We start from the raw sequence: 27,379 nt of genomic DNA, 5'->3' as shown, positions 1-27,379 counted from the left end.
GGCAGTTTTATACACGGAAGAGGCGCCGGAGAAAACTACTCCACTACAGATCCTTTGCCCCTGCAAATTATGAAACTGACTTGAAGGGAAATGTGGTTCACTTCGTAGCGAATTCATAGCAATATTTCTACTTACTTTCTCAGAAAGCATTCTTTAGGATGCTTGTTTAATTTGCAGGTATTATAAACGATTGCAAGACCGTTATGTAACTCCAGGAAAGTAAGCCATACTCACCCAGGCTTTATTCAATCTGTTGGGAAAAAGTTCCACAATTATTTACGAGTATTTAAACTAATTAAAAACTTTATTTACAATAAATACAACACATACAGAGTAGATTGTAACTAAATTAAACTAATGTAGAATGTGTGGGTTAACTTCAACGGCATATGTAACTAGGGAAGAGTAATTCGTGAATAATCTAAGATTGATGAAAATTCAGATCATTGTCTTCCATGGGCGTCTGGGTTAACTAATCGTAAGGGACGAAGGAACGTTACACCCGGCCTTGCTGGACCAGGTTTCACCTGACGCCGAAAACCTTTTTGCGGTTGAGGTCTAAGTAGGTGGACTGGCGGGGCACCTTTACCGTATGGTTCTGGAACTGGGACTGGTACAGGTACGGGCACGGCTTCTACAGGATATCCAGCATCGACCAAAGCTTGGAATTCAGCTTCTGTGATTACCTTGCCCTGCTCCGGCAATTTAGGAACTTGTTTCTGTTGCACTGGCTGTTGCTGGAGTTGTTGTTGGTGTGGAATGGGAGTGACACCTGTCCCTTGAGCCACGTAGATTGCTGAGTGTGACTGGCCCGAAATCTGAGGTCGTTGCTTTTCGAAATTTTGTGCTTTGAAATAGGCAGCAGCATCCGGAGATGGACTCGCTTCGGGCGTTTCGTACTGCAAGTTTGGAGATGGAATCACTTGAAGAGCGTTTCCTTTTCCTTGTGCGTTTATTGTTTGGCTTTGTATATTGTCCTTGGCTTCTTGTTGGTAGTACTGCTGATGTTGGAAGGGAGAATGATTGGGCTTGAATTTAGGTCGACCGTTGGCACCTATCAAGTATTGACCTGCATTTTGATTTATTTGTGCAAGTTTCTGATATTGTTCAGGTGTTTCAATGGGGTACTGGGGAGTTGGGTCGGCTAAGTTTTGTTGGTAGAACAATGGACTTTGAGGTTTGAAGTTATTGAATTGCAAAAGGTCGGGGACGTCTGGGTAGGGCTTGTCCTCTTGAACAGGAGCTGGTGTTGTTGAAAATAGTTTAGGTGGTAGTTTTTGACTCCTGTAAACTTCTTGTTCCCTGCCTTGTGCGCGGTCTGGTTTATTAGATGCTACCAATTTCTCAATCTCTTTCTCGAGTGAAGATTGGGCCAATGGATGATTGGGGAGTGATCGATGGTAGTCAAGTGGGTTTGGTTGAATATAATTTTGAGGGTACTGGATGTATTGGACCCGTTGACCGTTTTCAGTTTGAGGTGCTTCTCGGTAATTTCCAAGACCAGGAGTTGTAGGCGCTCCTTTTGGCTTTTGTTGAGTCTGGGCAGCGGCAGGTTCAGGTTGCGCATTTCGTGCTGCCAATTCGTCTTGCAGAAGTTTGAAAAGTTGTTCTTCTCTAATGGTATGGAATTGTGGTTGCTGCTCCCGACCTGGTGCTGCTTGTGGATAGTATTGTGTTGCTTGCGACTGTTGGAGTGTTTGTACATGAGGTTGAGCACTTGATTGAGTAACGTCCGCATAGTAAGGGAATTGGGCTGCTTGTAGCTAAAACGAAATAGATAAGTATATTTTAGCAAAATATTTACTAATAGTAAATAGTAAGTGGTAGCTGTTGGGTTTAAAAGTAAGCTTAACAGGCTACTATTTTAAATTTAAGGTAGACTTATTGTTGTAAGTATTACCTCCTGCTCAGTGGATATAATAAAGATGTATTAAGATAGAGTCATTACTGTCATTACTGTTGAGGGGTTTGGATTCACCAGACTTTATATTGAAATCAAACTTTGTTTCATTAATTTATCGCTTCTAATCTCTGATGTATATCATTGATATGGAAGATGGATAGACAGATATGCTTATGGTATAGCATTGCCTGGGTTTTGTAATGAAGTTGAAGAAATGATTCCAATTACGAATGTCGTGGAACCAAGTCAAAAGCGTGTTCTGCAAAAGAGCCTATGTAACCCTTGACTTTGGAATGACAACGTTCAAATGAATGTCCGTGAAAAGAAACGCCTCTACCATAAATTTCTTCACGATCAAATGCTGACCAATTGGAAAATTTAAAAGAATGGGAAGTAAAGAAAGCGATCGCTGTTACTAGACATTGGACAGGACGACGAAAGGTATCTGTATCGACTTGTCAAAAGCCGACACCAACGCACACGGAACATTGAACCATGGTGTTCCGTTAATGATAAGGGCGGTACTTTGCCTACCGATGGACGAAATATTTCGAGCAGATTTCGACGTAAGAATTTGTTCATCCTCCACTTTCATAAATATTGCCGACGTTTGGAGAAACTCCACCCACAACATCACATCTGAACTCCGGAACGAAGAGCTGGGATCCAACATTGTGGCTCAGTGACTCCCCAAATGGGTTATTGAGGAAGTTGTAACACCATCTGATTGGTAACTGATTGGCACTATCGTTCCAATATGGAAAAAGAAAGGTAGTTAGCAGAATGTTGAAATCATCGTCCGATCCGGTTGCTCTCCCATGTGTACCATGAAGATTTTTAAACGCATTCCTCATTACTGTAGTCGTGAAATCGTTGAAATAACCGTAAATCAAGCCGGGTTTGTCAAGAACTGCGGAATTACTGAAGCAATGCACACTGGGCAGTTACTCATGGAAAAACAACGTGAGAAGCATCAGCCTCTCTACATTACCATTCTGGATCTGGAGATGGCGTTTGATCGTGTGCCACAAGAACTCATCCGATATGTTCTGCGGTAATACCTATTACCAGAAAACTAGTGCGGTGGGTTAAATTGCTTCACCACGAGCCGAAAAACACATGAAAGTACATCGTGTCTTTGTCGGCGCTCATTAAGGGTACGTTCTTTCACCACTCCCCGTTGTTCTTGCTATGGACATGGTTACACAGGACATTCAATATATAGCGCCCTATACACTGCTTTATGTAGATGATGCTTTCCTAGCGTCCCATAGCAAAGTTGACGTAGAGCAACACGCTCTTAGATTCAATCTGAATAAAACTAATGAAAGAGGCATTATGCAATTGGTGGACCTCGGCGCAAAATCAGGATGGCTGGAGCTCCTTACTAACGCATGCTTAAACGAGATACCAGTTGTTGCGTCGTTGATGATTATGATGACCAATGCTATCAGCCAATAGTGAATTGCGTGGCGATGAACTGCCATCCCACAAAAGCCGTTCTCTTTCAAATCTAAAATTTATTGCAGTGTTGTTTGCTTTGTCGCGTCTATGGTTTTGAGTTTGCGCAACTATGAAAGATGGTGTGTTGGACAACACGTCACGATCGCATCCAAAATGAGGATATCTGTGATCAACACGGGGCTGCCCCGATTGAGGAAAAATTGCGAGAGAGGCATCTTTGATGGGAAACCACGAAGTGGCTGGTCGAAACGTTGGTGGCTTGATATTCCGGATGGTGATTTGAAAGCCTCGCGATTGCATATAGCTCAGGTCTCAAACCTTCGACTGAGCAAAATGGCTTAACCGATCAAGACGAGCTGACCCCACTTCTGAACGGGACAAAGGCTGAGGATGAGCAAGAAAAGCTGGCTAAACGGATATGCCTAAGAATCACATACATAAATATATGAAATTTACCTATGTAGTCAATATGTTTGATTTGATCGACCAATGCATCGGGAGGAAGTAGTTCATGCAATTATAGAGTAGGCGACGAGTTCAACGATATCGACACCATTACTCTCAGTGAAAATGACCTGGTTGCGTAACTAAGGTGCCCTGCATCGGTATTCTAAGTCCATGGTAAACTACGCCTTGATTACTGTACGTTTTAGAGCGAACTGGATGAAGTTGCGCTGAACATAGATGAAGATGTTATACCTGGCCTAGCTTGCTATAATTATGGCCGAAATGAGGACATCCTTGGTTGATGCGACGTTTCACCAATCGAGCAGAAGTTGCGAGAGAGGCGTCTTCACCGGTATGGTTATGTAATTCGCGCTAATGAAAGCTTTTTAGGCAAGATTAGCCTGTATATTCAAGTTGATGGAAAATGACCTAAAAGCCGATTGGAACAGGGATGACTTGATACGCTAGATAAAAACTTAACATTTCTGGAATCTCTCTGAACTAAGCTGACAAACGGAAGAAAAGGCAAAATCGAGAGGGATAAAGGCAAAAGAAATAGTGCTGCTCCGCAATCGCTGCATAATCTTTTTTAAGGTTTCGTATGAAACATAACCTTTTAGAATCCATTCGATGTCTGTCTGTCCACCTGTTTGTCTATATGTCTGTCTGTCTGTCGCACCTGACTTCGGAAACGGCTGAACCGATTGTTTCGAAATTTGCTGAGGACGTGTGGTCTGTGAATCCCTTTACATATAACAAGTGACCCCATTTTATGTTGAGTTTAAGGGGCCGGGGGGCTCCCCATACATGCTAAAGACGAAAGATTTTTTTCACAGAATATGGTCGCGTTGATGGCTCAAAATATGACCCTCAAAAAGTATAATAGGTTTTGTTCTCAGAACCTATCCAACTGAAAAATCTGAAAAAGATCACAGTGGTGAATCTAAACGAATCTACAATATTCTGTAATGGACAATGTTTCTTTGTTTATTGTATTGTTTATTGTTGTATTTTGAAAAGAAAGAGAATATTTTGGGAAAAACGTGGGTAGAAAGTTTCTCACGTAGGATTAACGCAAAACCCTTATACCCGAAGTACCAACTTCTGGTATTCCATCCTGTTTTCTTGTAGCTTTCAGTGTCCTCTAAAATAAAGGTCTGGTATTTTTTTACTGGTCTTTCCATTTGCTTGCTGAGCAGAAGGAAGTCTCTTCTGTCAATTCGTCTAATGTTTGTTCTTTCGCTGTCCAATAAATAAATAAATAAATTCCGGACTGGTCCTATAGAATTCTCTTCTTTCCCTTTTTTCCTTACCATGATTTTGGCCCAGGTTTCTAGGGCCTGCTTTTTGGGTTCACCCTTCTTCGTGGCGTGGGAGCTAGAGTATTAGGTCCATTAATTTGTATTCCTTATGTTTCGTTGCACACGTTTTTAATTCATGGTGAACTCGCAGAGATCAAAAATATTGTTTTTCAGTATATTGAACCCCGCTGCATTATCGATTTACCTATCAGAAAAAAATGCTGGGGTTTTCAGCTGGTCATGTGGCTCGGTGAATAGCCCTTAAAGGGAGGGGGGGTTTCAACAATGCCGAGTTCCTCCCATTAGTATCTGGCTAAAACGGTAGCTGCGCTTGAATCTCACATATTAGTCAAGTACCCACTATTGTAACACTGTGGTCCACTTCGAAACGTCACCGCCAGCTTTTACCACCCATTACCCCTGCTGCTACTCAGTGAGAAACATGGACAACCTACTCCGTATCAGTGACTGGGCAAATGATATAATTGGTTCCGGTATCGAATCTTTTCTTCGTGGGTGTTTTGCAGGTTTGTGAAATGTCAAGTATAATAACGTCATTTACGTTCCCTTTGGGTTACATCGGCAACGTACCAGTGATTAGGATTGCAAAACATCGCGTGTATTATAATTTGTAGTTTTTTGATACATTTACTGTTATAAGAAAATAGCTGTGTAATAACACCTACGCGTGCGGCGGAGAGTCCCAAAATCACATCAGAACCAACTGTCAGATACATGCACATACCACATAACATCGGAGAAGCAACGGCAATGTATAGAAAGGCTGCCCTAACAGCGCCTTGTTTCTTGAGGACCGTCCCTACCTATGTGGCACACGTCACGATTGGAATGAAGCATATTGAAATTGTGGACTATGAGATGGCGTGCATCTACGACATAAGCCCAGTTTATCTGATTGGCACGTAGACAACATTAAGAGGGAGGAAGGTGGCAAAATTGATGATACGCTTAAAAAGGCATGTTTGGATGCAAATAAATTTGGTTATCTGTGGCTTCGTGATTCTTGTGAAAAGGTGGGTTTTCATTCCGAGATAGGTGAACTAGGGTGAAGTGGGTCACACGCATAATGGCTGTCGACAGCTGCAGGGACTTCTTAATTCATGTCAGGTTCATATTTTCACGTATTTAAAGTAGAATACAGACTAGATCAAAATACTTTGTATAATCTTTCCTCCTTCCAGAAAATAATCAGAAGGCATTTATCTCGGCGGTTGTTATAGCTTTCTTTTTAGGATAGGGAATAGAAAGAGGTACGAAAGGGCGAAATCTAGCGAATGGGGGGTTACAGAAACAATTCATACTGGTGCTTTGTTGTGATGATATAGGACATTTACCATGTGCAAATGAAGCTATTTTTCTATGAAAGTGGTCCATAATATAATCATTGGCATCGCAAAAAATCAAACCTACACCTTTTCGCCACATTGTTCTATTTTCTGGTGTTTTTCTGCACGCCCGCAGTCAGGAATCCATTATTTTGCCGTGGATTCGGTTTATATATTGTCAGATTCCCAGGAAATTTCCCTTGTTTTTCGGGTTCCGGTGCGGTGTAGAGGACATTAAATCACAAGTGAAATGTCGTTTAATGAGAGATAAATGTCTAAAGTGTCCAAAGCAAGTAACCAGTCAGGAAGGAGAACACAGTAACTTTCTAATAGGAAAAATTGGAACCCCAAAATGGCCGACATATCAGTTGTATCCTCCTACGAAATGGAAAAGAAGGCACGGCAGGAGGAAATTTTAGTCGGCAATTGTCTAATTACCGGTTTGTCGACACAGATCTATGCATGCTGAACACCATGAACCTGTGGAAGCCTTCAGCTGACAAAAGCATAGAGCACTGAGAAAGACGGCGAAGCTCCTTAGTTATAAGCAAGTGTCAATTTCAACAGAAACCGGACGGTAGCAGGCGGAACTTTGGCAAAACATGGGGGCAAACTAGTAACTTTGGTGAGATCAGCATTGAACTCCTCAGTTAGCAGCGGTTCTGCTGTACACATAAGAGTGTCTACAGAAATAAATGCTAATCAAATTAACTTGTAGCATACCAAAACCTTTTCTTTTCTACTGGCAGTAAAATATATCTTTATATATATCTTTCTGGTGCAAGAGCGATGGACTCGGTTTAATAAAATCAGTGGTATTGGATCAGTAAAAGAGTTAGGACCTTCTACCATGAAAAAAATATAAAACTAAGAGCCCTTGTCTTGATACCATTTGTTAGAACAACCACGCTTAGACAATTCTGTGTCCAGGCCCATACAAGGCGGATGGTAAGAAACAGTCTTGAACTCTTAAAAGGTTATGATGGGATCATTCAATCATGAGCAAATACCAAATGCAATCTCAGAGGAGAGAAGCTATTACTTAGCTTCAATTGGTCTCATGAATGCGAACGTAGGCAGTACTCCAACGTTTGTCGGGTCAAGGAGAGGTGAAGCAATTGTTGTAACAATTTTTACTTCAAAATTGTTAAAGTTGATTAGAGATTGGCGGGTGCTAAACGAACTTTCATTGACAGAGCATTCTTATTTAGAATTTAGTGTGATCAATGGGGGCGAATAGACTGTAATACAAAGACGGAATCCTAGGAAAACAGACAAAGTTCGATAAGCTCCTTTGCAGTGAAGTGCTTCATGGAGGATTAAGGATTCGTTTGGCGATAAAAGCTCAATTGGAAACTGTAAATCGTACATACTTAGCAAACGAGAACTCAGGGAATCAACCTGCTGACTTGCCTCTAAAGGATGAAGGCAGGTTAACCTTCAGAAACTCCCAACGAGGCTAGTAAAAAGTCCGAAACGAGACTCTTTTAGAACATGCAGTGAGGAATTGGAAGGGGAAAGAGATACTTCAAGGCTATGTAGAGTCTTTAAAAGGGATAATTCAGCCAACCGGATGAAGCGTTCACGAATTCAAGAGTTAAATCAATGTAGGTTCTCTTGGAAGTGCATAGTCCGGAAGACGGAGGAGTAGAAGTGGGAGGGAAAAAATTGGCGGTTTTTGTAAACCTTTTAACGCGCAAAATGTTGCAAAAGAACTAGAGCACTGTGACAGAGGTGGTTGCCAGTGAAAAAGCAAGAGCTGCCATCCATTGAGCAAATCACTTGGCATGGATACAGAATATATATGAAAATGACAGATGCAAGGTGGATCAAAGATGAACCAGAAGATTTGTCACAGTAAGTCTGCCTAACTGCAAATTTCTTCTGATACTCGAACATCAGTTAGGTAGACGATATAAAGGTATCCTGAAATGTAGAGAAAACTTGGGGCGAATTGTAAAAATGCATCTACTATACCAGTGATGAAAAACAGAACAGGGTCCTGGAGAGGGAGCTCATCTTCTTTTGGGACAATATACAATCGTCTGTCAGGCTGAATCGTATGCGATCCTAAAAATAGCGACTTAGGTGACTGATGAGCAATTAAAGGGCAGGTACATCGCCATCTGCAGAGATAGTCAAGCTGCCGTGATGAACAGTCCTTTTATCACCTCAAAAATCGTTCAGGAATATAAGAATGGAATGGAAATGGTGGAACCACTTTGGGTATCCGGTGACTAGAAGGAAATAAAACCCCAGATGGTTTAACAAATGCTGTTCAATTGCCGGGATAAAAACAAGCAATTGCTGCCATTTTGATAAATATAGGTTTAGTTATTTATTTTCTAATAATGAAGTAATAATTTTGGTTATTCGGTTTTTAATTTATATTCAACACATTTTCGCTTCTTAATGTTATCAATATTCGTAAATCATGGGCATATTACTTAACACAAGTGCCTGCTTCGTTACCACTAATTCGTCCGTGGTAAAAGATTTATACATATATATGATAGCACGATGCTCGATTATACAATGAATTATGACTGGAGATAATTATCTCAATTTATGAAGACGCCTGTGTTCATGTGTGCAAATTACATTCGCATTTCTGTTTCTCAAGGAAAGTGGTTAAATTACATATGTTTCTGCTGAACCTTCCATGCCAGTTAAATTTGCAGGAAGTTGATCAACGCAATAGACACATTAAGAGATGCTGTGGTCACTGCAGCAGCATCCATAACAGCTACTGTATTTCTTCCTGATCACATACCACGGTGCTGCAAAAGTACGTTGTTGGGCAAGCTCTACCATTGTTCCGACTAATTATTGTATTATTGCAACGAAAACATCCTAAAATTACAACTCACGTTCTCGTGGTGTGACAATGCAAATATGCATATATGCAGGAATTGATAACTTAAATGCGCTGTTGAGTAACGAATTAATTCTACTGTCGCTAGTCTCGACATTGTGAAGCAACTAGAAAGGGTCACTGTGGCAAAGAAGCACACAAAGATGAAGAATTGGTTGGAAGCAGATACAAAAAAGTCCACCGTCTTTGCATCTTACGTAATATCGGTCTTGTGGGATCGTGAGAGCAAAGTCACGATATGCAGTTGCAAGACCTACTTGCCGGCGGCGGTAGACTCCGCAAGAGGAGCCTCAGAACAGGCCCAACATGGTCTGCAAATTGTGCTCATGTTGCATGTCAGCTCTTTATTTGGTGCAGATACGTGCTGCTGATATAATTTGATGACTTTGACATTTCGTTAGAAACTCTACTTAAGTAAATGAGGTTTTCGGTATGTTCAAGATAAAATATTTGGTGGCATACCTGCGCCTGATCCAATTGAATCTCCTGCAATTGTTGCTGGGGCTGGTAGTGAACTTGGGGTTGGGAGCGCTGTACTTTAGGTGCGGCAGCTCTTACTAAGTAAGGACTGGCTGATCCATAGATTGCATCCAATTGCCGATGGACATCTTGATTGTGTTGCGATGCGACCCCAGTTTGATGGATTTGTCGCTTTTCCTTCGCCTCCCGAGCCACATTCTCAGCGGAAGTGATGACGAAAATGCCTGGAAGTGGAAAAAAGGAGCTTAGTTTATATAACTGGATTAAAATGCTGTAACTTTCAAAAAAATTACACATTTCAAAATTTGGTTATATTAGGAGCTAAGTGTGAGGTTCATCTTTGATGAATTCCCAGAAATCCCTTGCATTTGCTTGTGCACCTCAGTATGGCTCCGAGGTCTGCACAGCAAAGTGTTAGTGAAAAATGAATAGTTTTTGGAAAGCATATGCAAATGTTCATTTGTAAGTACAATGCCATGTGAGCGAACAATGTAAAGTTGAAAACTAAACACAATTAAATGCTAAAATGTATAAAAGACACGACATGTAGATTTGTTTGCGCCCAGGTATATTGTAAGTTGTGTGTATGGTTACTGTATTCACTTATTGTTTCTGCAAATATTTTCATTTTCATTAAAACTGCTTTTTTATAAAAACGAGTTCATTTACTTCCAAACTGCAATTATTTTGAGAAATCTTATTTTTTGCATTGTAATTACAGGCATACATAATTGGTTCTAATTATACGGCTAGAAAAATAATGCTATCCATTTCGTAAGATGCGCTATTATATTCTAAATTGGAATCGAACTTGATATAAATTCTCGTACAAACGGAAGGAAAGGTAGGGAATTGCAAGCTGCGGATTAATTTACTTTTTTTAGCCACATTCACACTAGGTTGAGAAGCGAAGGACCAGGATCAGAGTGCATACGCGGCTATTCTATGAAAGCTATAAAAGTCTAATTGGCTTTCATAATCCTAACTAGTTCTGCTACTCTTTTTAGGTAGGTAGCTCTTTTTAGAGGCAAAAAATTATTTTAGCATTTGCAGGGCCCTTACTAGAGCTGCCTCTTTCACGACGTTTGCCAAAATACCCTAGATGGGGTGGAAATAGTTTTCTTCAGATGACGCTATGATAGAAAATTCAGCAAGCCGACAATGTTCACGGTGACCAGGTTAGAATATTAACGTGAAAGCCTATTCAGTAACGTAGTTCCCAAAATAAAATCCTGACTAGGCTTCCCCATTAATGGCGTCGTTTAGGATAGCCTGGCTGGGGCTTAGATGTTTACATGGGGCCTCATGGGAACATTATATTGGCAATAGTATGGGGATGTTAGTTGCCTCCTTAATCGCGTTTTCAAATAACAAGCAAGTTGGGAAACCGGAAGCGCTTCAAGTATGAAAGGTTTTGTGTATTTATTTTAAAAAAGCATCTCCCTCCACTAGCACGTCATGTATATGCATTAATTTAGTCAGAATATCCACTTTTGGGTGCTACTGAAATGCTACTGAAGCAACAATTTTGACCTATTATAACTCTGTTAGTAATAGTGCGACTGCCATCAAAGGGGAAGCATCATGCTCCTTATCATAGCCATTTATTCGCAAGTAACTGAAGCTATTGTCTTTAAAAATTTGGTGACAACATCTGAGTGTAATTATGCGGTGTTTTCGACCATTAATTATCTGAAATAATAAAAAACTTGTTGTTTCTTTTTCGTTGTTGTGAATATTTATTCTTGCAAATGCCGATATTTCGGGAACCACTTGTTCCCTTCATCAGTACTAACAACTTGTCAGGACTGATGAAGGGAAGCAAGAATGAATATCCACACCAACGAAAAAGAAACAACAAGTTTTTTATTATTTCAGACAACATGTAGTCTGCGCAACCCTTCACATGCAGCGAGTGATATCCTTTTACGTTGCGTTTATGGAGAGCAACATACATGCGGAACGCGGGTGTAATTTTTTTTTCAAAAACACTGTCATTGGGGTATCAACTGAAAGGGCTCGATTAGTACTCTCCGAAACTGATCTTTTTCTGATACAGGGGAGTGAGGGCTCAAAATATGTGCCTCAAAAATTATAGCAGATCTCGTTTCCAGTATTGTGGCGCGGCAGGATTCGCGGCATTCGAAATTTATTTCGTTTAGACCTGGCGACAGAAGTGAAGAGCAGAGTGCCATGTAGGTGACGGAAAATGTCATATTTAAAAAAAAAGAGAATGACTGACAAAAAAAGATGTCTAGTCTGTATTAGTTGTCATAAATCAATTAAATTATAATTCCAATAAAGTATTTTAATTAAATTTGTTAAAATTAAAATGTTAATAACAGTATCATCCAACTGAAAAAAATTTGGAAAAACACAATGGTGCATCTATATCAAATCTAGGCTTAATCCCATTAAAATATCTGCTCAAGTTATGTTAATAATGGCATATTACCGTGTTTTAGAAATTTACCCGAAGACTCAAAAATTTTGCATTAGAATAAGTGATAATATTGCACCCAACTTTGGAGGAACTTCGACTATTGCTAACAAAGTTATGGAAGGTCAAAATTTTATATTTCATTTGAATTTATTGCATTCAACCATTTGAGTTTGTTGCATAAAGACATTTGTGACGCCATCATTATATTTTTTTTTTTTTTTTTTTTTTTTTTTTTTGGGTAGGGTAGGTGAATGCATTTACGCACACAGTGTTGGACTCCCGATTCGGTACATCGTCGGACTACCAACTAAACACCTCCCCATCGTCAGAGAGCTAGCCTGGAACCGTTTGTCACATTACTTCGGGCCAGCCCCCGATCTCTCCCGCCTTGCGGAGCCTCCAAATCAGGGAATTCCTTTCACCAACGGGAGGGGAGAGGAGGAAGGGAACTGTCAGTTCAAGGAACTCCCTGCCATCCGGCTCCTCCACCGGTCGAGTTCTATCTTCTTAGCAACGAGAAGGGCCCGAACGTAATGGGCAACACGGTTCCAGCTGTCAGCAGTCCTCAGCATCTCTTCCACAATGTTGTCTGGAGAGAGATCCCCTGTGTTTAAATAGAGCTGCTGACGAACCCCATCCCACCTTCCACAAGAAAAAAAAGTGTGGTGGGCATCGTCCACAACTCCATTGCAAAACACACAGTCCGGAGAATGCGCCTTTCCAATCTTGTGCAGGTAAGACTGAAAACTTCCATGCCCACTTAAAAATTGGGTAAGGAAATAGTCAGTCTCACCATGCTTCCGATTCAGCCACGCACCTAGGTTGCCGATGAGCCGCGCAGTCCATCTGCCTCTAGTTTCATTTTGCCAAGAGAGCTGCCACTCGTCTAGAGTGTGTTGCCGTTCTTCGCGAGCAACCACCTCCCTTGGCTCATCTCCCTTGCGCTTGTATATGGCCTGACGCTCCCTAGCAAGAAGGGCAACGGGGATAACTCCCGCGATCACCATCACGGCCGGTTCAGAGACTGTGCGGTACGCAGACGCCACTCGTAAAGCTCCCCGTCTCTGTACTTGCGCGAGGCGTCTACGATATACCTCCTTGTTAAGAGCGCCAGCCCATACCTCTGCGCCGTAGAGCAGGGCAGACTGCGTTGAGCTCATCAGGAGACGTCGCCTACTAGACGTAGGACCCCCAATGTTTGCCATTAGCCTACTTAACGCCGAAACTCCAACCGCAGCCTTGTTCGCTGCTGCTTGGATTTGCTCAGAAAAGCTCATCTTTGAGTCAAGAGTCAACCCGAGGTACTTTACCGCTGATTTTGACTCGATTATCGACTCGCCGAACGATATGGGACACAGGGTCGGAATTCTCTTCTTAGTCAGGATGACTACTTCGGTTTTTTCCAGTGCAAGGTTGAAACCATGAGTAGTCATCCATCCGCTTACCCGTCGCATCAATATGCCGAGTCTGCTTTGCGCCTGTTCGACAGTGCGTCCAGCAACAAGCGCTGCGACATCATCTGCGTAGCCGACCAGGCGCGATTCTTCTGGCATGTCGAGTTTAAGCAGACTGTCATAGGTAGCGTTCCAGAGGTCCGGCCCTAGGATGGATCCCTGTGCTACCCCCGACGTGACCTCCATCCACCTTTGACCCTCTAGTGTTTCATAGAGCAGGGAGCGATTCCTCAGATAGTCCCTCAAAATCCGTAAGAGATAGTTCGGCACGTTGAAGGTATTGTCTAGTGTGCCTAGAATGTCTTTCCATCTTACGGAATTGAAGGCGTTTCTGACGTCAAGCGTTACGAGGAGCACCACCCGTCGAGTTCGGCGGCTATGTGCCTCTGCTCGTTGAACGGCGTCCACGACCTGCATGACAGCATCAATTGTCGATCTCCCTGCCCTAAAACCAAACTGCCGGGGAGATAAATCTCCGGCAGCGCGTATCGCTTCAGCGAGTCTACTTCTGATGAGCTTTTCGAGCACTTTCCCAGCAGTATCAAGCATACATAGCGGGCGGTATGAAGACGGCAGTTCGGGATCGCCTTTGCCTTTAGGGATCAGCGCAAGCCTCGCAACTTTCCAACGAGCAGGGAAAATGCCCTCTTTCAGGCAAGCGTTGAATGCACCGAGCAGTAGGCCTGGCCGGTGTTGGAATACCAGTTTGTACACCTCTGCTGGAATACCATCGGGTCCTGGCGCCTTCTTGTTTTTCATAGAGAGGACTGCCTGTTCCAACTCTTTTACAGAGAAAAGTGGACAGTCCTCTGCGCTCTCCGCGCCGACGTCACCATCCCATACGGGGTGTGCAGGGAAGAGTGCCCTCACAATGCGGTCCATCTGCTCGGCCTTAAGTGAACAGGGTTTCCGCAGAGCCCCGATTTTTCGGGTTACAAGTTTGTAACCGAGTCCCCACGGATCCCCGTTCACCTCGTCGATCAGATCTTGCCAGCAGCGAGCTTTGCTCTTGTTTATTGCGCTGCGGAGTCTCCTTTTGGCTGATTTGTACTCCATCATTATGGTACATGCCTCTTCCCGGTCGCCTAGACGTTGTGTTAAGCGGCGGAGCCTGTGACATTCCTTCCGGAGCTCTGCGATTTCCACTGTCCACCAATACATGGAAGGTTTGCCGCGCCTCGATGTCTTCCTGGGCATGGAGGCTCCGCAGACCGTCGTTATCAGGTTCATAACTGAATTTACGACAGTGTCAGCAGCGGCGCCACCGCCCCCAGGAGTACCCTTCAGCGTGGCCCCACCCGTTCCCAGAGTTTCGACAAACTTCCCGGTGTTCACCTTCGCGACGTTCCATACACAGAAAGATCGCTGGGGTGGCGCACACCGAGAGTTTGTGTCCACCACTTCAAAAGCAATGTATTGGTGGTCACTGGCCGAAAACTCTTCCAGAACTCGCCACCCGTCCACCAGCGACACCAGTGATTCCGATGCGAAGGTTACGTCTGGAATGCTTCCTTCGCAGCCCGGGCGCCGGAACGTTGGGGTGGATCCGGTGTTTAGAACTACCAGTCCTGTTCTCGCCGCCATTTCCAAAATTCGTTTCCCTCTGGAATCTGTGTGAGGCATGCCCCATTCAAGTGCCCTAGCATTGAAGTCACCTCCGACCAGGATCCGCCCATCCGTGCTTAAGATAGCGTCCTCCAATGCCTCAAGCCTCCGACGAAAGTCCGGCATCGTCTCATTCGGCGTAAGATAGACACTAAAAAACGTTATCCCTGAACACCGAATCCAAACAAAGCCGTCCCCTCGGCCTTGGGCAAGAACCCCCAGGAGGGTGCCGTCCCGAACCCAGATGGCAGCGGTACCTGATATGTCTGGGTGCCATGAAACTGGGCCCTTGTTTCGGTACTGCTCACTGATGAGTACTAAATCAGCTTTGGTCTCCGCAGCGAACTGCGCTAGCAACTCGTGAGCGGTTGCACTCCGGTGCATATTGATTTGTAGGATGCGAATCATGTTGACCGTATCCTAGCTCTTTCCAGTTCTGCTCTGAAAACTGGACACCGCCCCGATCCCGCAGTGTGCGCAATGCTCTCATCAGTCGCGCCACGGTCCTTGCATAGAACGCAGCTTTCCTTTTCATTGCAGCTGTTCGCTTTATGGCCTGCCTGACCGCATTTACGGCATGTTGCCCTTCTGTCAGGTCCCCGACAGTTTGCAGATGTGTGCCCATAATCCAAACATCTGTAACATTTGGTTGGGGCGGCCCGAATTCGTATCCTACACACTACCCAACCAATTCTTATTTTCCCGCTGTTTAGAAGCTTCCTCGCGTAGTGCTCGGCAACTTCCACCACAGCGAGTTTTTGGCCTCGTGAGTTTGCGGAGGTGATACCAATCCGGACATTGGTTACCTCCGGGCATTCGCGTTTGATGGCCTCTTCTACCTCGTTCTTTTCCGTGAGACAGTCAAGGTCTCGTATTTCTAAAGCACACGTGGGTTCCAGGCTAGAAACCAAAGCTTTTTCTCCTAGAAGCCCCTTGACTGCTTCACAGAACGTGACTTTATTTATAGTCTTCGGGCCTAGTTCGACTAAGACTCCACCACCCTTCGTTTTACGTATGGAAGACACCTCCGCTCCGTTGTCTTCGGGTTTGATTTTGTAACGGATTTCGCTGAGGACTTCCGCAAAAGTCTTGCCTTCCGTCGGCTTAATAAGCAAAGCTGGCGGTCTAGTCCTCCTTCGTCTCCCCACCTTTTCTTTTGACACTCCATCCTTCGTGTCCGCTTTAGTTTTAGGCAGAGGTTTTTCTGATGGCGCGACGTGTTGTTGTCTTTTGATCCTCTTCGCCTTCTTCTTTCCAGCCCTGGAGAGTACCTGAGTGAAGTCTCCTTCAGATGTCCCTTCCTCCTTTCGTTTTTTACCAAGTTCACTCTGCAATGGGCTGTCAGCGATCCGTTTGGTACTCGTGGTGTTCTCCTCGGGAAGCGCGGTTGTTTCTGCTTCCTGCGGATTTTGTCTTACTTTCCATGTTCGCCTATAATATGAAATCCTGTCCAGGAGCTCTTCCAGTTCCATTAGCCCGTTTTTCACTCCCTTACCGACGTTTTTCTGAAGGAACGTCGAAGATCGCATGTGCTTCACAATTGCTGTGCATTTTTTAATAAGTCTTTCCTCTTCCGCTTGTGCCAGAGTAATCGACAGTCCTCCCACTCGGCTTATATTCGAAACCATTTTATTAGTTTCGGCAGTTTCCACTGTGCCTCTTTCCCCAATTACAGCACTGTGCTGTATGGTCTGGGTTCCTCCTATCTGTGTTGCAGGTGCTGCATCACTTTCCGAGCCTTTCTCTCCGTCTGCGCGTCCCGATGTCTCGTCGGGTATTTCAGCCCTTGTTGCGTCCTTCGCTGGGCGCTGGGGCGAACGGCGCATTTTCGTGCTGCGAATAAACGCAGTCAGCTCACTCTCCATTTCCACTATCTCCTCGTTCTGTTCGTTTTTTTTTCTCCATTTGAGTTGTTTACCAGCGCATCGTGTGCAAGGGAGCGGGCCGCAATAGTCAGGAACGGGTATACCCTCGGGGACACAGCCCCTACCCCAGTTCCCTGAGGCCTGACCTACGCTTAGCTGATCCCGGAATTCACGGACGGATCAGCGCTCGCTCGGGGCAACGCGGTCTACTAACACCGGTTCAATGCACACTACCCGACCAGGGTCCCGAAGGGGCTGGCTCCTGATACACGCCACAACTACCACCTTGGCAGAGCTAGGCTCACATCACCCCATCGACGTCGACAGGGAGTTGTCGACGGCTCCGGGGACTCCCAGTGTGTCCCAGCGTGTATCGGTCATTAGCAGTTCGCTCTTCACCGAGAAACTTTCTCGAGGCTACTACCTAGGACGCAAGTATTATGCCAGCTAGGGGGTCAGAACTACTTGCTCGGGCACCTCGGGGACGCCACTCCCCGTATCGTAAACGACCCATGAAGGATCGTTGACGATCCCTGAGGACATTATATAAAGTGGGCCCATATGAACGGCGGGTCTCATAGGCACATCTTAGTTTTCCTTTTTTAACTTTTTTTAGTTCTTTGTACATCAGTATTTATTGCTGGAATTTTTGGGCAGTGTGCAATTCAGATGGATATATGTATCTCCGTCGGGTAGTGTTCACCTCAGATAAATAGTACAAGTGAAGAGAATGCGGACGTGGTATAAGTGGCACGAATTTCTCTATTTGGGCAGCCCACACACTCAATATGGTGTGGGCATTGCCATTTATAATGGTTTCCGTGAAGCCATTAAAGAATCCCAATGATCGCATGATTCATTTCTTCACTGCATACATACCCCAAATGGGTCTAACCGATACTGAAAAAGATGTCTTCTGGCAACTTCCCGATACAAAAACCTGTGACGTGCCTGCTGACGACTATATTGTCACTGCGGGCAAATTTAATGGTCATATGGGTGAAAATGCAGACGGTAGAAGGTGCTTTGGCGAAATGGGTTTGCAGCAGACAATGAGGGTGACGAGCGTATGGTCGATTTTGCGGACACTCATCACATTGTATTAGTGAATACATGGTTCAACACATGGTTGTCTCATCTTCCTACTTGTTTTTTATGGGAACAGTAAAACGCAAATCGGCTATATCCTCATAAGATGCCAACAATTTATTACCATCACTAGTCATTGAAGCCGTTCTATATGAGACAATCGCACTTCAACATCGGACATTGATTGCCTTCTTGTGAATTCACCCACCGATAAAACCGCGTGAGGAATGCATTGGCCCTCGGCACATTAAATGGTGGAGATTTCGAGAGAAAAAAAAGAAATGATCTCAATTATACAATTACCAACCATTATGAAGTTGCCGAGTCGTCTAATTACATAGGTTAAAGACATGATCCATAAATTGGCGTATCTAACCCTCGGGATCGTTAAGCGAGGCAAGCGGTTCATTAACCGAGATATATCGCTTTGAAATGACGATGTTCAAATGAAGGTCCGTGAAAATCATCCTCCACTTCCACCTGCTAGTGTCACTGAAGTCGAGGAAGCAATAAAACGAATGAAATTGGGGAAAGTAACAGGACCTGATGACATCGCATCTCAGCTCTGGAAATCAGATTATTCAGGAAGGTAGAACATCATCTGACTGGCAAGAAAGTATCACAGTTCTGTATTCGTATCGTTCAAATAACCGTGAATTAAGCCAAATTTGTCAAAAGCTGCGAAACTACTGACGCAATACACGCTGCGCGTTCATTCACGAAGAAACACCGTGAAAAGCATCGTCTTCATTACATTGCGTTTCTCGACCTATAGAAGGCGTTTGATCATGTGCACACGAACTCATCTGGTACGCTCTGCGCAACATCTAGTACCAGAAGAACTCGTGCCCTGGATTCAATTGTTCTACCACGACCTGAAAAGTAAAATTCGAAGTGTGTCGGGCATATCAAAACCACTTCGTGTGTCTGCCGGAGTTCTTCCTCTTTGGACACTGTCATACGGGACATATCTGGACGCTCTACACACTGCTTTACAAAGATGGAACTTTTCTAGAGTCTAATAGCAAAGCTGATCTCGGGCAAAATGTACAAAAATAATTACATCATGCAACACGGTCTCAAATTGACTTTGAATAAAACTGAGTTTTCGACAACCGATGCTAATGAATCAGGCAATTTCATTGTTAGTAGTAGTGAGCTACCCAGAACTGAGCGCCAATGGTAAACTGCGGTATCAAATTGCTTCACGCATATGCGCAACTTGGATGAAGCGACATTCCATAAATAGGGTTCTTTGTGATTGACTTGTTAGTGAACGGCTTAAAGCAAACATTTATCGCAGTATTGTTCGCCCAGTCGCCCTCCATGGTTCTGAGTGTTGCCCAACTATAAAAGACAGTGAACGACGTCACGCGTTAATGATGATGAAAGTGGCATAACACCCGATAATTATGTTCGGAAAAAAGATCGACGCGACCGATGTGGGGCTGCACCGATCGTGGAAAAATTGTGAGAGAGACCTCTTCGATGGTATGGTCACAAAATACGTGCCAAAGAGGATTGACTTGCCAAGATTGGTCTGAATATCGAAGACGATAGGAAAAAACCAAAAGGCCAGCTGGATGGTGGTCTGAAAGCCTCGCGGCTGCATTCAAATCGGGCCGAACAGAACAAAATGGCGCAACCGCTTAAGACAAGCTGGTTCAGCTTCTGAACTGGACAAAGGCTAAACAAGGAGAAGTATGTAAAGTTTTTAGTGCGGAGTAAATCGGAAATATTCAATATTCACATCAAGTTGGATGCGTATGTTACGTATATACATATATTTATATGTATCAGTATTCGGTAACAGACAATATATGTTTGTTTATATATATGGTTGTCCTTCACCCTTTAGTGGAGTGCAGCGCGTCAACCACATCTACGCGCCATCGCTTCCGGTTACCTGAAACGCCCTTCAGTTCCGCCTATGACTTCCCGAGACGCCCGCATTCCTCCTCCCCTGTTCTGCCCAAAGTGTCATTGGAGCGGGAATACTTTGAATTTCTAGGTAGATACGAATGGAAAAACGTACATAGAAAGTTCGTCACAGAAGATTAATGCAACATCTTTATACTCGCAGCGTCCACCTTACGGTATTCCGACCGCTACTTAGCGCTATTTGGGATTTGTCGTAATTTCGAAAGCAGGAATGATATATGGTGAGTGTTCGGATGGCTCAAGAACGCAAGAAACATTAATGCCAAGCTGATAAACAAAACTGCCTTTGAGGTATTTAGACAAACCAACGTTGCTCATGTAGCAGTTAGCAGTTTAGTGAAAACAATATTAAGAATTGGATGCCACTGAGTGTCAACTACCGTTTAAGATCAACCGTTGGTTTAAGAGGTAGCTTAACGATGATCCAAGGTAAACCATACAGGCAGTACTGACTAAAGATTCGGTATGCAGATGTCTTTGGTCTTGGCTGCCTCTACAAATGTAGAGAGAGAGCCCTTACAAATGTATCACAGACGGAGAGGCTTGGCTTATCATACAAATATCTCGGATATTTGTCTCGGATAAATGCCGGTTTCAGGCAAACTTCTGTATCGGAAAAACATCTGTGCTCTGGTTAGACAAATGCGTTTGGCTGTTTAAGATATCAGACAGACAGATATCGCAGATACATATATTTGTCTGGCTGATGTCTGAGCAGACAGAGTCATTTGCCAGGCATAACTTAATAATAGTGTTTCAATACCTATATCTTATAAATATACCAAGCAATATTCTGTCGTGTTGTGTCATTTCGTTCCCAGTGGAGGTTAGTCAGTTTCGTGTCGTTTCGAATGCCTGTTAACAAATCTGCCGTGTCGTTCCCAGTGGTGTTAACCTTAAGAGATCCCTTTTTTGTTGAGCAAGGGGACAAAATCGATTAAGATACCAGCTCACCATTCTCATTGCGACGATACTTCCCTGGGGCTGGCATTAGTTCAGTGACATGGATCGGATGCTTCAATAAGTCTCCGCTTAAGCAAAACTGACAAGAAAAGTGCAACGATAAGTTTGCAAATTTCATCATGTCTGAGGATTTAAGCCCCCATTATCCGGATTTAAATGAGGCCAAGTCACGTTTGGACTTACATATCACTGCCGAAGGAGTTCATTTCAAAACCAGCGAGGAAATTGGTCCACTGGCTACTGTGAATTGCCATAATTGCCTCAGAGTATTTGTTACTTAAGCAATGTTTCCGTATGCTAGAAGTCAAATTGAAAAATGCAATCGTATTTGTTGGAGTCAAATGGGATGCGCATTTAGAAATAGTCGTTTATCTGATTTGAATCTAATCAAGCATATGTGAGGGGAGTTGTAGAAGAGGCAACCATATGTATCGAAATTTACAAAAGTTCAGATTACTTAGCAGTGGTGTCGGCAATCGAATAGCAAAGCAGCCTAACTTCGATGATTCGATTCAATACTGCCACTATGTGCTACCGCAAAGGCATTGAAAAATTATACAATTATGTAAATATTTAATTTACATTTTCCTTTAACGAATTAATATTTCATTTGAATTCAAAATGGGAAAGTTTATACAAAAAAACTTGTTGGCGCGTGTTTCGCACCGACAAAATTTGAGGTACTTTTGGAGAAAGAAAGAATGACTACTATTTTATATGAGGTTATCAGGGATCGGTCTCAAACTTGTTTCTGACGAGTAGATTCTAGTTTAGAGTAGGTGATGATCATTCAGGTGATGAAATTGAATTCATAACCGATTGATGAACAATTGAATGGTAGCTGTGAGTAATGAAATGCTCTGAGAAAAACTCAAAAACTGCAAACAAGGGCATCTCTTGTGAATGTGACTATTGGAGGAGTATCAGCGAGCTCCCTACCGTCGCAAAGAATGACTGAATTAATCCTGGAACGCATCAAAGGATACATTGAAAGCTTGATCGGCAGAGAGTTGACTGGTTTCCTGGATTTTCTTCTTCATCGACAGCGTGAACAGGGAGTGTATCTGGCGTGTTCTACGTAGGAGAGGCATTCTGGAGAAATTAATAGCTTTTATCAGAGCGACATATGATGTCGCAAAATGTCATCAACTGCACTGAAGCAAAATCTCAGAGGAATTTGAACTCCAAAGGGGAGTCACCGACTTTATTTCTTCTTGCTATCGGTGAGGTTTTCAAGCTTCCTTGTTCGGAGAACGTGGACGAACTTAATAGATTATGACATCTTTCCTCAACCGCATCAACTACGCAGATGGCATACGTTTGCTCGCTCATCGGTTCATGGACCTTAGTGAAATGTCTTTAGATGTGGAAAAAGAGCAGGTAGAATTGGACTGAAGATAAAGATCGACAAAACCAAGATTTTCAGTCTTACTGGTCATCCTACCCTCCCTATCTGCATTAATGGGCAGAGCATCGGAGGCATCGAATAATTTGCATATCTAGGGACTGTGGTTTTTACCGATGGTGCACCGAACTGGATGTTGCTCGATGCATTAACAACGGTGGATTTATACTCAGTGCCTTGTCTAAAATCTGGATATACCATTATCTCAACACCAAGATGATTGCTATATAGGAGTAGTACATGGAAAGTGACCCCACTGTCACTCAAAGCCTCCAAGTTCTTGTGAGCACCTGCCTTTTCGTCGTATTATAGGAGTTCGCTCGCCTGGTACTATTACAAACGAAGAACTTAACGATGGCGTCAACCACCAAGGAGGCCTAGACGTTGTATATTTTGGATGAATCAATTGAACATCCGTGCCTATTACCATGATAAAAGTTTAGAATCGTCGAAAAGTGTGCAGTGTCACACAAGTACGTCTTGCAAATTCATCACCAAAGGAAACAACATTGAAAACTACCATCTGTGAAAAGATATGCCCGTCACTGAAATTCTCGAGGTATTCAACGGAGAAATTTTGGCATGTTTTTATTGCTCCTACAGGTATCAAAAGAATTTTCAACGGAGGACAGATAACACTTTGTTCTTCAAATTTAAGGGAATTTCATAAAAGTTTCACCAATTCGGGCTGGGAGATCAATTTTCAAGCAGTTGACTTCTGGAAAAGTGAACCGAGCCAATCCCGTCCCTGCTATTTAGAAGTAACATTGCTCCACATCAAGAAGACTACAAACATGCATGCGCCAGTTAGCTATTTCGTACCTAAAATGACTACTTTTGACATCACTGAAACTGGCATTGAAATAGCCTTTGTAAAGGCGGGTAACTCGAAGGCGTCAGGAGTTGAAGAATTACATAATTTATAGTTAAGGCTCTTTAAAATGACTCACAGAGTATTAGCAAATTATATTAATCAGATCAGCTTGCGTCGATCATTTTTCAAAGATAAGTTATCTCATCTGCAAAGAACACAGGCTGCCTCTTGCTCTTCAAAATGCCTACCAATTACTTGTCTTTCCAACTTTAATTCTTCGCGCGAGTATCTCAAAATGTCTTAATGCTTACAAATAGAGAGCTGAGGAGCAAAGAAGGTGCAGGCTCCAGTATTTGTAAAGGAACCTGTCTATTAAAAACGAGGTACATCTATAGCCTACATGGATTATAAATCCGCATTTGATAAAATATCATATTTGTGCCTACTACAAGTGTTATAATTGCACAAAGTCAATTCGTGCCGAGGAATGGGAGCACAAAACTGTCGATATCTTCATATACATTAGAAGAGATACCAATCAAGGCTAGAATCTATCAAGGTGGTTTTCTAATCCCCAGTGGTCTTATTTTGCGTTGAATCAAACAAGGCGCGTTGATGAAATTTTCATTGAGCCATTTAGTGTTTATTGATGACACCAAATTGAATACCAGACGAGAACCAAATTCGCTGCTTGCCGGACATTACCATCCAGTTTAGTAATGATATTGAGATGCAACTGGTGACATCTACATTGAAGGTGTGGATTCAGAGGACATATACAAATACATTGACATCTTGCAAGCAATGACACGTGTTTTCCAGAGGATGTCTGACGGTTTCGTCCAGGACAGTGGCAGTGGCTGCAGGTGGTAAACGTTCCTTTCTATATAATCGTAAACACGTCATGACTTCGAATTATATCCAAGTAAAAACCGCCTTACATGCAGTACCAAACTAGACAAAGGCAGCGTCTGGTGAGTGGCTCTGCTCTAGACGTAACCGCCAGTCATCCTTTTGAAGATTTGGGTATTTAGCTAAAAAAGTGGTATATGGACCACAAAAGTAGAAGAAAGTTTCTTCCTAATTGGTCCGGCCCGTCATCAACCGAATGCGGCCTTAGAACTCCCTCCAGTCTCGAATGAAACATCTGTTTTGTCAATTAATCTAAGTCGTTAGGGAAAATAGTGCGTTATCTGCGTCTTTTCCTGAATATTGAGCTATTCGAGACAAATATAATAAAATAATGGCAATCACCTTTGCTATTCCCGTCCTACTATAAATTCGCAGTTTGATATGGCGGAGTAACAATATGTTAGAGTCTGTCAATAGACAGGAAAGAGAAATAGCATGCAAATAGGGCTGCTCAAAAGTTGGGTATTACTAGCCCACGTCATTGGGGAAGAAAAATTGCACTATAATTAAGTGCCATCTCTTCGTGAATTTGTCTATAAAAGCAGTCCTCTAGTTAAATACATTAGTACACAGTCATGGCAAATGACAAACTGTCTCCTTTGAATTTGAAAAGTAGAAAAGGATGCCCTGTCGAATGTAACTTCAATACAACAAGGATCGACAAATAGAGAGAGAAATTCATTTACGGAGAACACATCCAAAAGTTTGTTATTGCCAGGTATTGACAAATGGTTCACTAATGGTTACTGTTTTACGAGATAGAAACATTCCTTATTCTTATTCGAGATGATTCTCTCTGAACAAATAACTGTAAACAATACATTCTTCGTGATTTCTCAATTACGAACTTCAGTTATAAGTTATGCAATTGTGTAGAGGAAATCATCACATAACATCTGTTTGCAGGATATTGAACAGCAGCACTCATTGTCATGGCTCCGCTTGCAAAATTTCCCTTCAAAACCAATTGAGTTTCATTATGAGTTAGTGTCAAACTACCATCCTTATTATATTTAAGGGTATTTCACAGAGACAAGCCGTTGTAGACTCTTCTTCAGATGGAGTGATGGCGTAGGCCAGAACGCCAGACAGCTTGGAGGGATATCGAATTGGTGGACCTCGGTGCAAAACTGGGATATCTGGAGTTTCTTATTAAGGCCCAGATCGGACACCGGATGTTGCTCGTTTGATGATGATGATTCCACAGAGAAATTTTGGAAAATGATTGAGTCAAACTACTGTGAGAAATCACCATTGTGACCAATCGCAGTGGAGCTAAAAAATCTGGAGTTACATGCTTTTCGTCGATCCGCAGACCTGGATATTACAGGTTTAAGTAGTCCCAAATGTGATTTTAGCGACGGAATTAGTTTTGCGAGACCTACATAAAACGCCGAAAATTCTGGATCTAACGGCCGGACTATGCATGGAGATGGAAAAAGGTATCATTCTTGCAATTTGTGGTATAGGCTGAAGAGTCCTGCCCGGCAACAGTTTCGTTTAGCGAGTTCCGATCTGTAGTTTGTACTGTCTGGAGCTTGCCACCTATCTCTTTGTAGTTTACAAACACCGCGCACTGTCGAAAGTATGTGAGACAATCGGAGATACAGCAATACATTTTTAAATGGCGGCATACATGTTGCAATAGAAGGCATCACCGATGTGATGTGGACTTTTGGATGTTCCCTTCGGTACATCTTTACTTGGTTGCCTCTCGATTTGTTTGGGCGGGAAAAGAGATTGAGAGCTTCTAACGATAATTTTAAGACTTTTAACAAATGTGAGTGAAGTCCTTAAAGTTGCATGATAGACCAGTTTGCTATAATGAACTACCATCATCATCCTGAATCATTCCAGTGAACATTTCTAGTTTCCCTTCATAGATAGAAAAGAATTTTACCCGCATTCAAAATGTGTACATTTATTTTTGGTTGAATTTTGCCCAGTGCACTATTAGATAAAACTTCTTTTCGAGCATCCACTTGGCCTATTGACAAATACTTTTAATGAATAATGGATTAGGTCTTCTTTATTTGTAAGACATTCTCCTCCTTTAGCTGCAGGTGCTAAAATGTTTTGTGCTGGATTGGCTGCTATATATATTTTCCTCACGCACCTTTGCCATGCAGACACTTTAACAATTCAAGTTTTGCAGAAAGTCATACTGAAATTGTCGTCGCATTTTCTAGTTCGGAAGATTTGCTCCCTCTGCAATGCCTCAGTACTGAACTAGTGCACACTTAAGACTGGACAGACAGTAACATGAGAATGGCATACAATTTCTCGAATTCCGAATGTGTCGTCCAAAGTTCATTCAAAGAATCTTTGGCGTTAAATGCACAATCCGAGATATGTACTCTGCATTGAGTCCAAGTTAAGTAATTGCACTACTTTTCTGTTCGCGTACCACCGCAGTTGTTTGCAACAGAATTCGAGCTGAAATATCTTCGGCTCGTTAACAGCAGTTAATTGAAGATAATTCTTCCTTCCATATTGGTCAATAACAATCGCAGCCACATTAAAGTTGTAATGAGGCAACTATCTCATTTATGTAATGCACGGTATTTTGGTACATTATCAAATCTTTTACGCAATTGTCAATGGTGTTCACTTCACTGATTGGCATCCCACTGACCTAACGAGTCTAATGGGCCTTCGAAACTTTCGGATGCATTGTTGCTCGGCTAGCATTGGGCCACCATGGGAACCGTGACGTTGCTCCTATTGTTGTTCGAATCTCACCAAAATATCCATAAACCTTAAAATCCACTTTGTCACTCACCGATGAAGAGTTGCACCCACAGAACGGAAGGCATGGCTAACTCTTAGGACTTCCTGCTAGCGGTGAAAATTGTCCAGCACTTAATGCAATTAGCTCTGAGGTCACTCAGCGGATACGCGGCTTCACTAGATTGTTCGGTCTCTCGTCCGAATCAGGATTAAACGACTTGGCAGAGATTATCACTTTCGATTTCGCGTGTTCATGACCGTTGCACTGTTAACCGTTAAACCGCCATACTAGAGGCTTCGAGCTCAAATCCGCTAAAATCGAATCCGCGCTGGCATTTATAA

General features: G+C 42.9%; 1 protein-coding gene across 1 annotated transcript; it reads right to left on the bottom strand.

Annotated features, from left to right (window-relative positions):
• Positions 1-285: 285 nt before the first annotated feature.
• LOC119650172 (putative mediator of RNA polymerase II transcription subunit 12) lies at positions 286-27,356 on the bottom strand. The gene is made up of 3 exons (XM_038052725.1): positions 27,090-27,356; positions 9,799-10,040; positions 286-1,763 (listed from the first exon to the last, which is right to left on the bottom strand). The coding sequence occupies exons 1-3, from the start codon at positions 27,121-27,123 to the stop codon at positions 444-446; spliced, it is 1,596 nt and encodes a 531-aa protein (XP_037908653.1). The 5' UTR covers positions 27,124-27,356; the 3' UTR covers positions 286-443.
• Positions 27,357-27,379: the final 23 nt, after the last annotated feature.

The sequence above is a fragment of the Hermetia illucens genome, chromosome 2, assembly GCF_905115235.1.
Source record: "Hermetia illucens chromosome 2, iHerIll2.2.curated.20191125, whole genome shotgun sequence".
Taxonomy (NCBI): domain Eukaryota; kingdom Metazoa; phylum Arthropoda; class Insecta; order Diptera; family Stratiomyidae; genus Hermetia; species Hermetia illucens.
This window is presented reverse-complemented; position numbering and strand designations above follow the sequence as displayed.

Excerpts from the sequence above, each read along its gene's own strand:
- LOC119650172 (XM_038052725.1), bottom strand. The coding sequence starts at position 27,123 with ATGCCTTCCGTTCTGTGGGTGCAACTCTTCATCG. Across the intron at positions 10,041-27,089 it reads GTGGGTGCAACTCTTCATCG|GCATTTTCGTCATCACTTCC; the intron begins GTGAGTGACAAA and ends TTCCACTTCCAG. Across the intron at positions 1,764-9,798 it reads TTCAATTGGATCAGGCGCAG|CTACAAGCAGCCCAATTCCC; the intron begins GTATGCCACCAA and ends ATTTCGTTTTAG.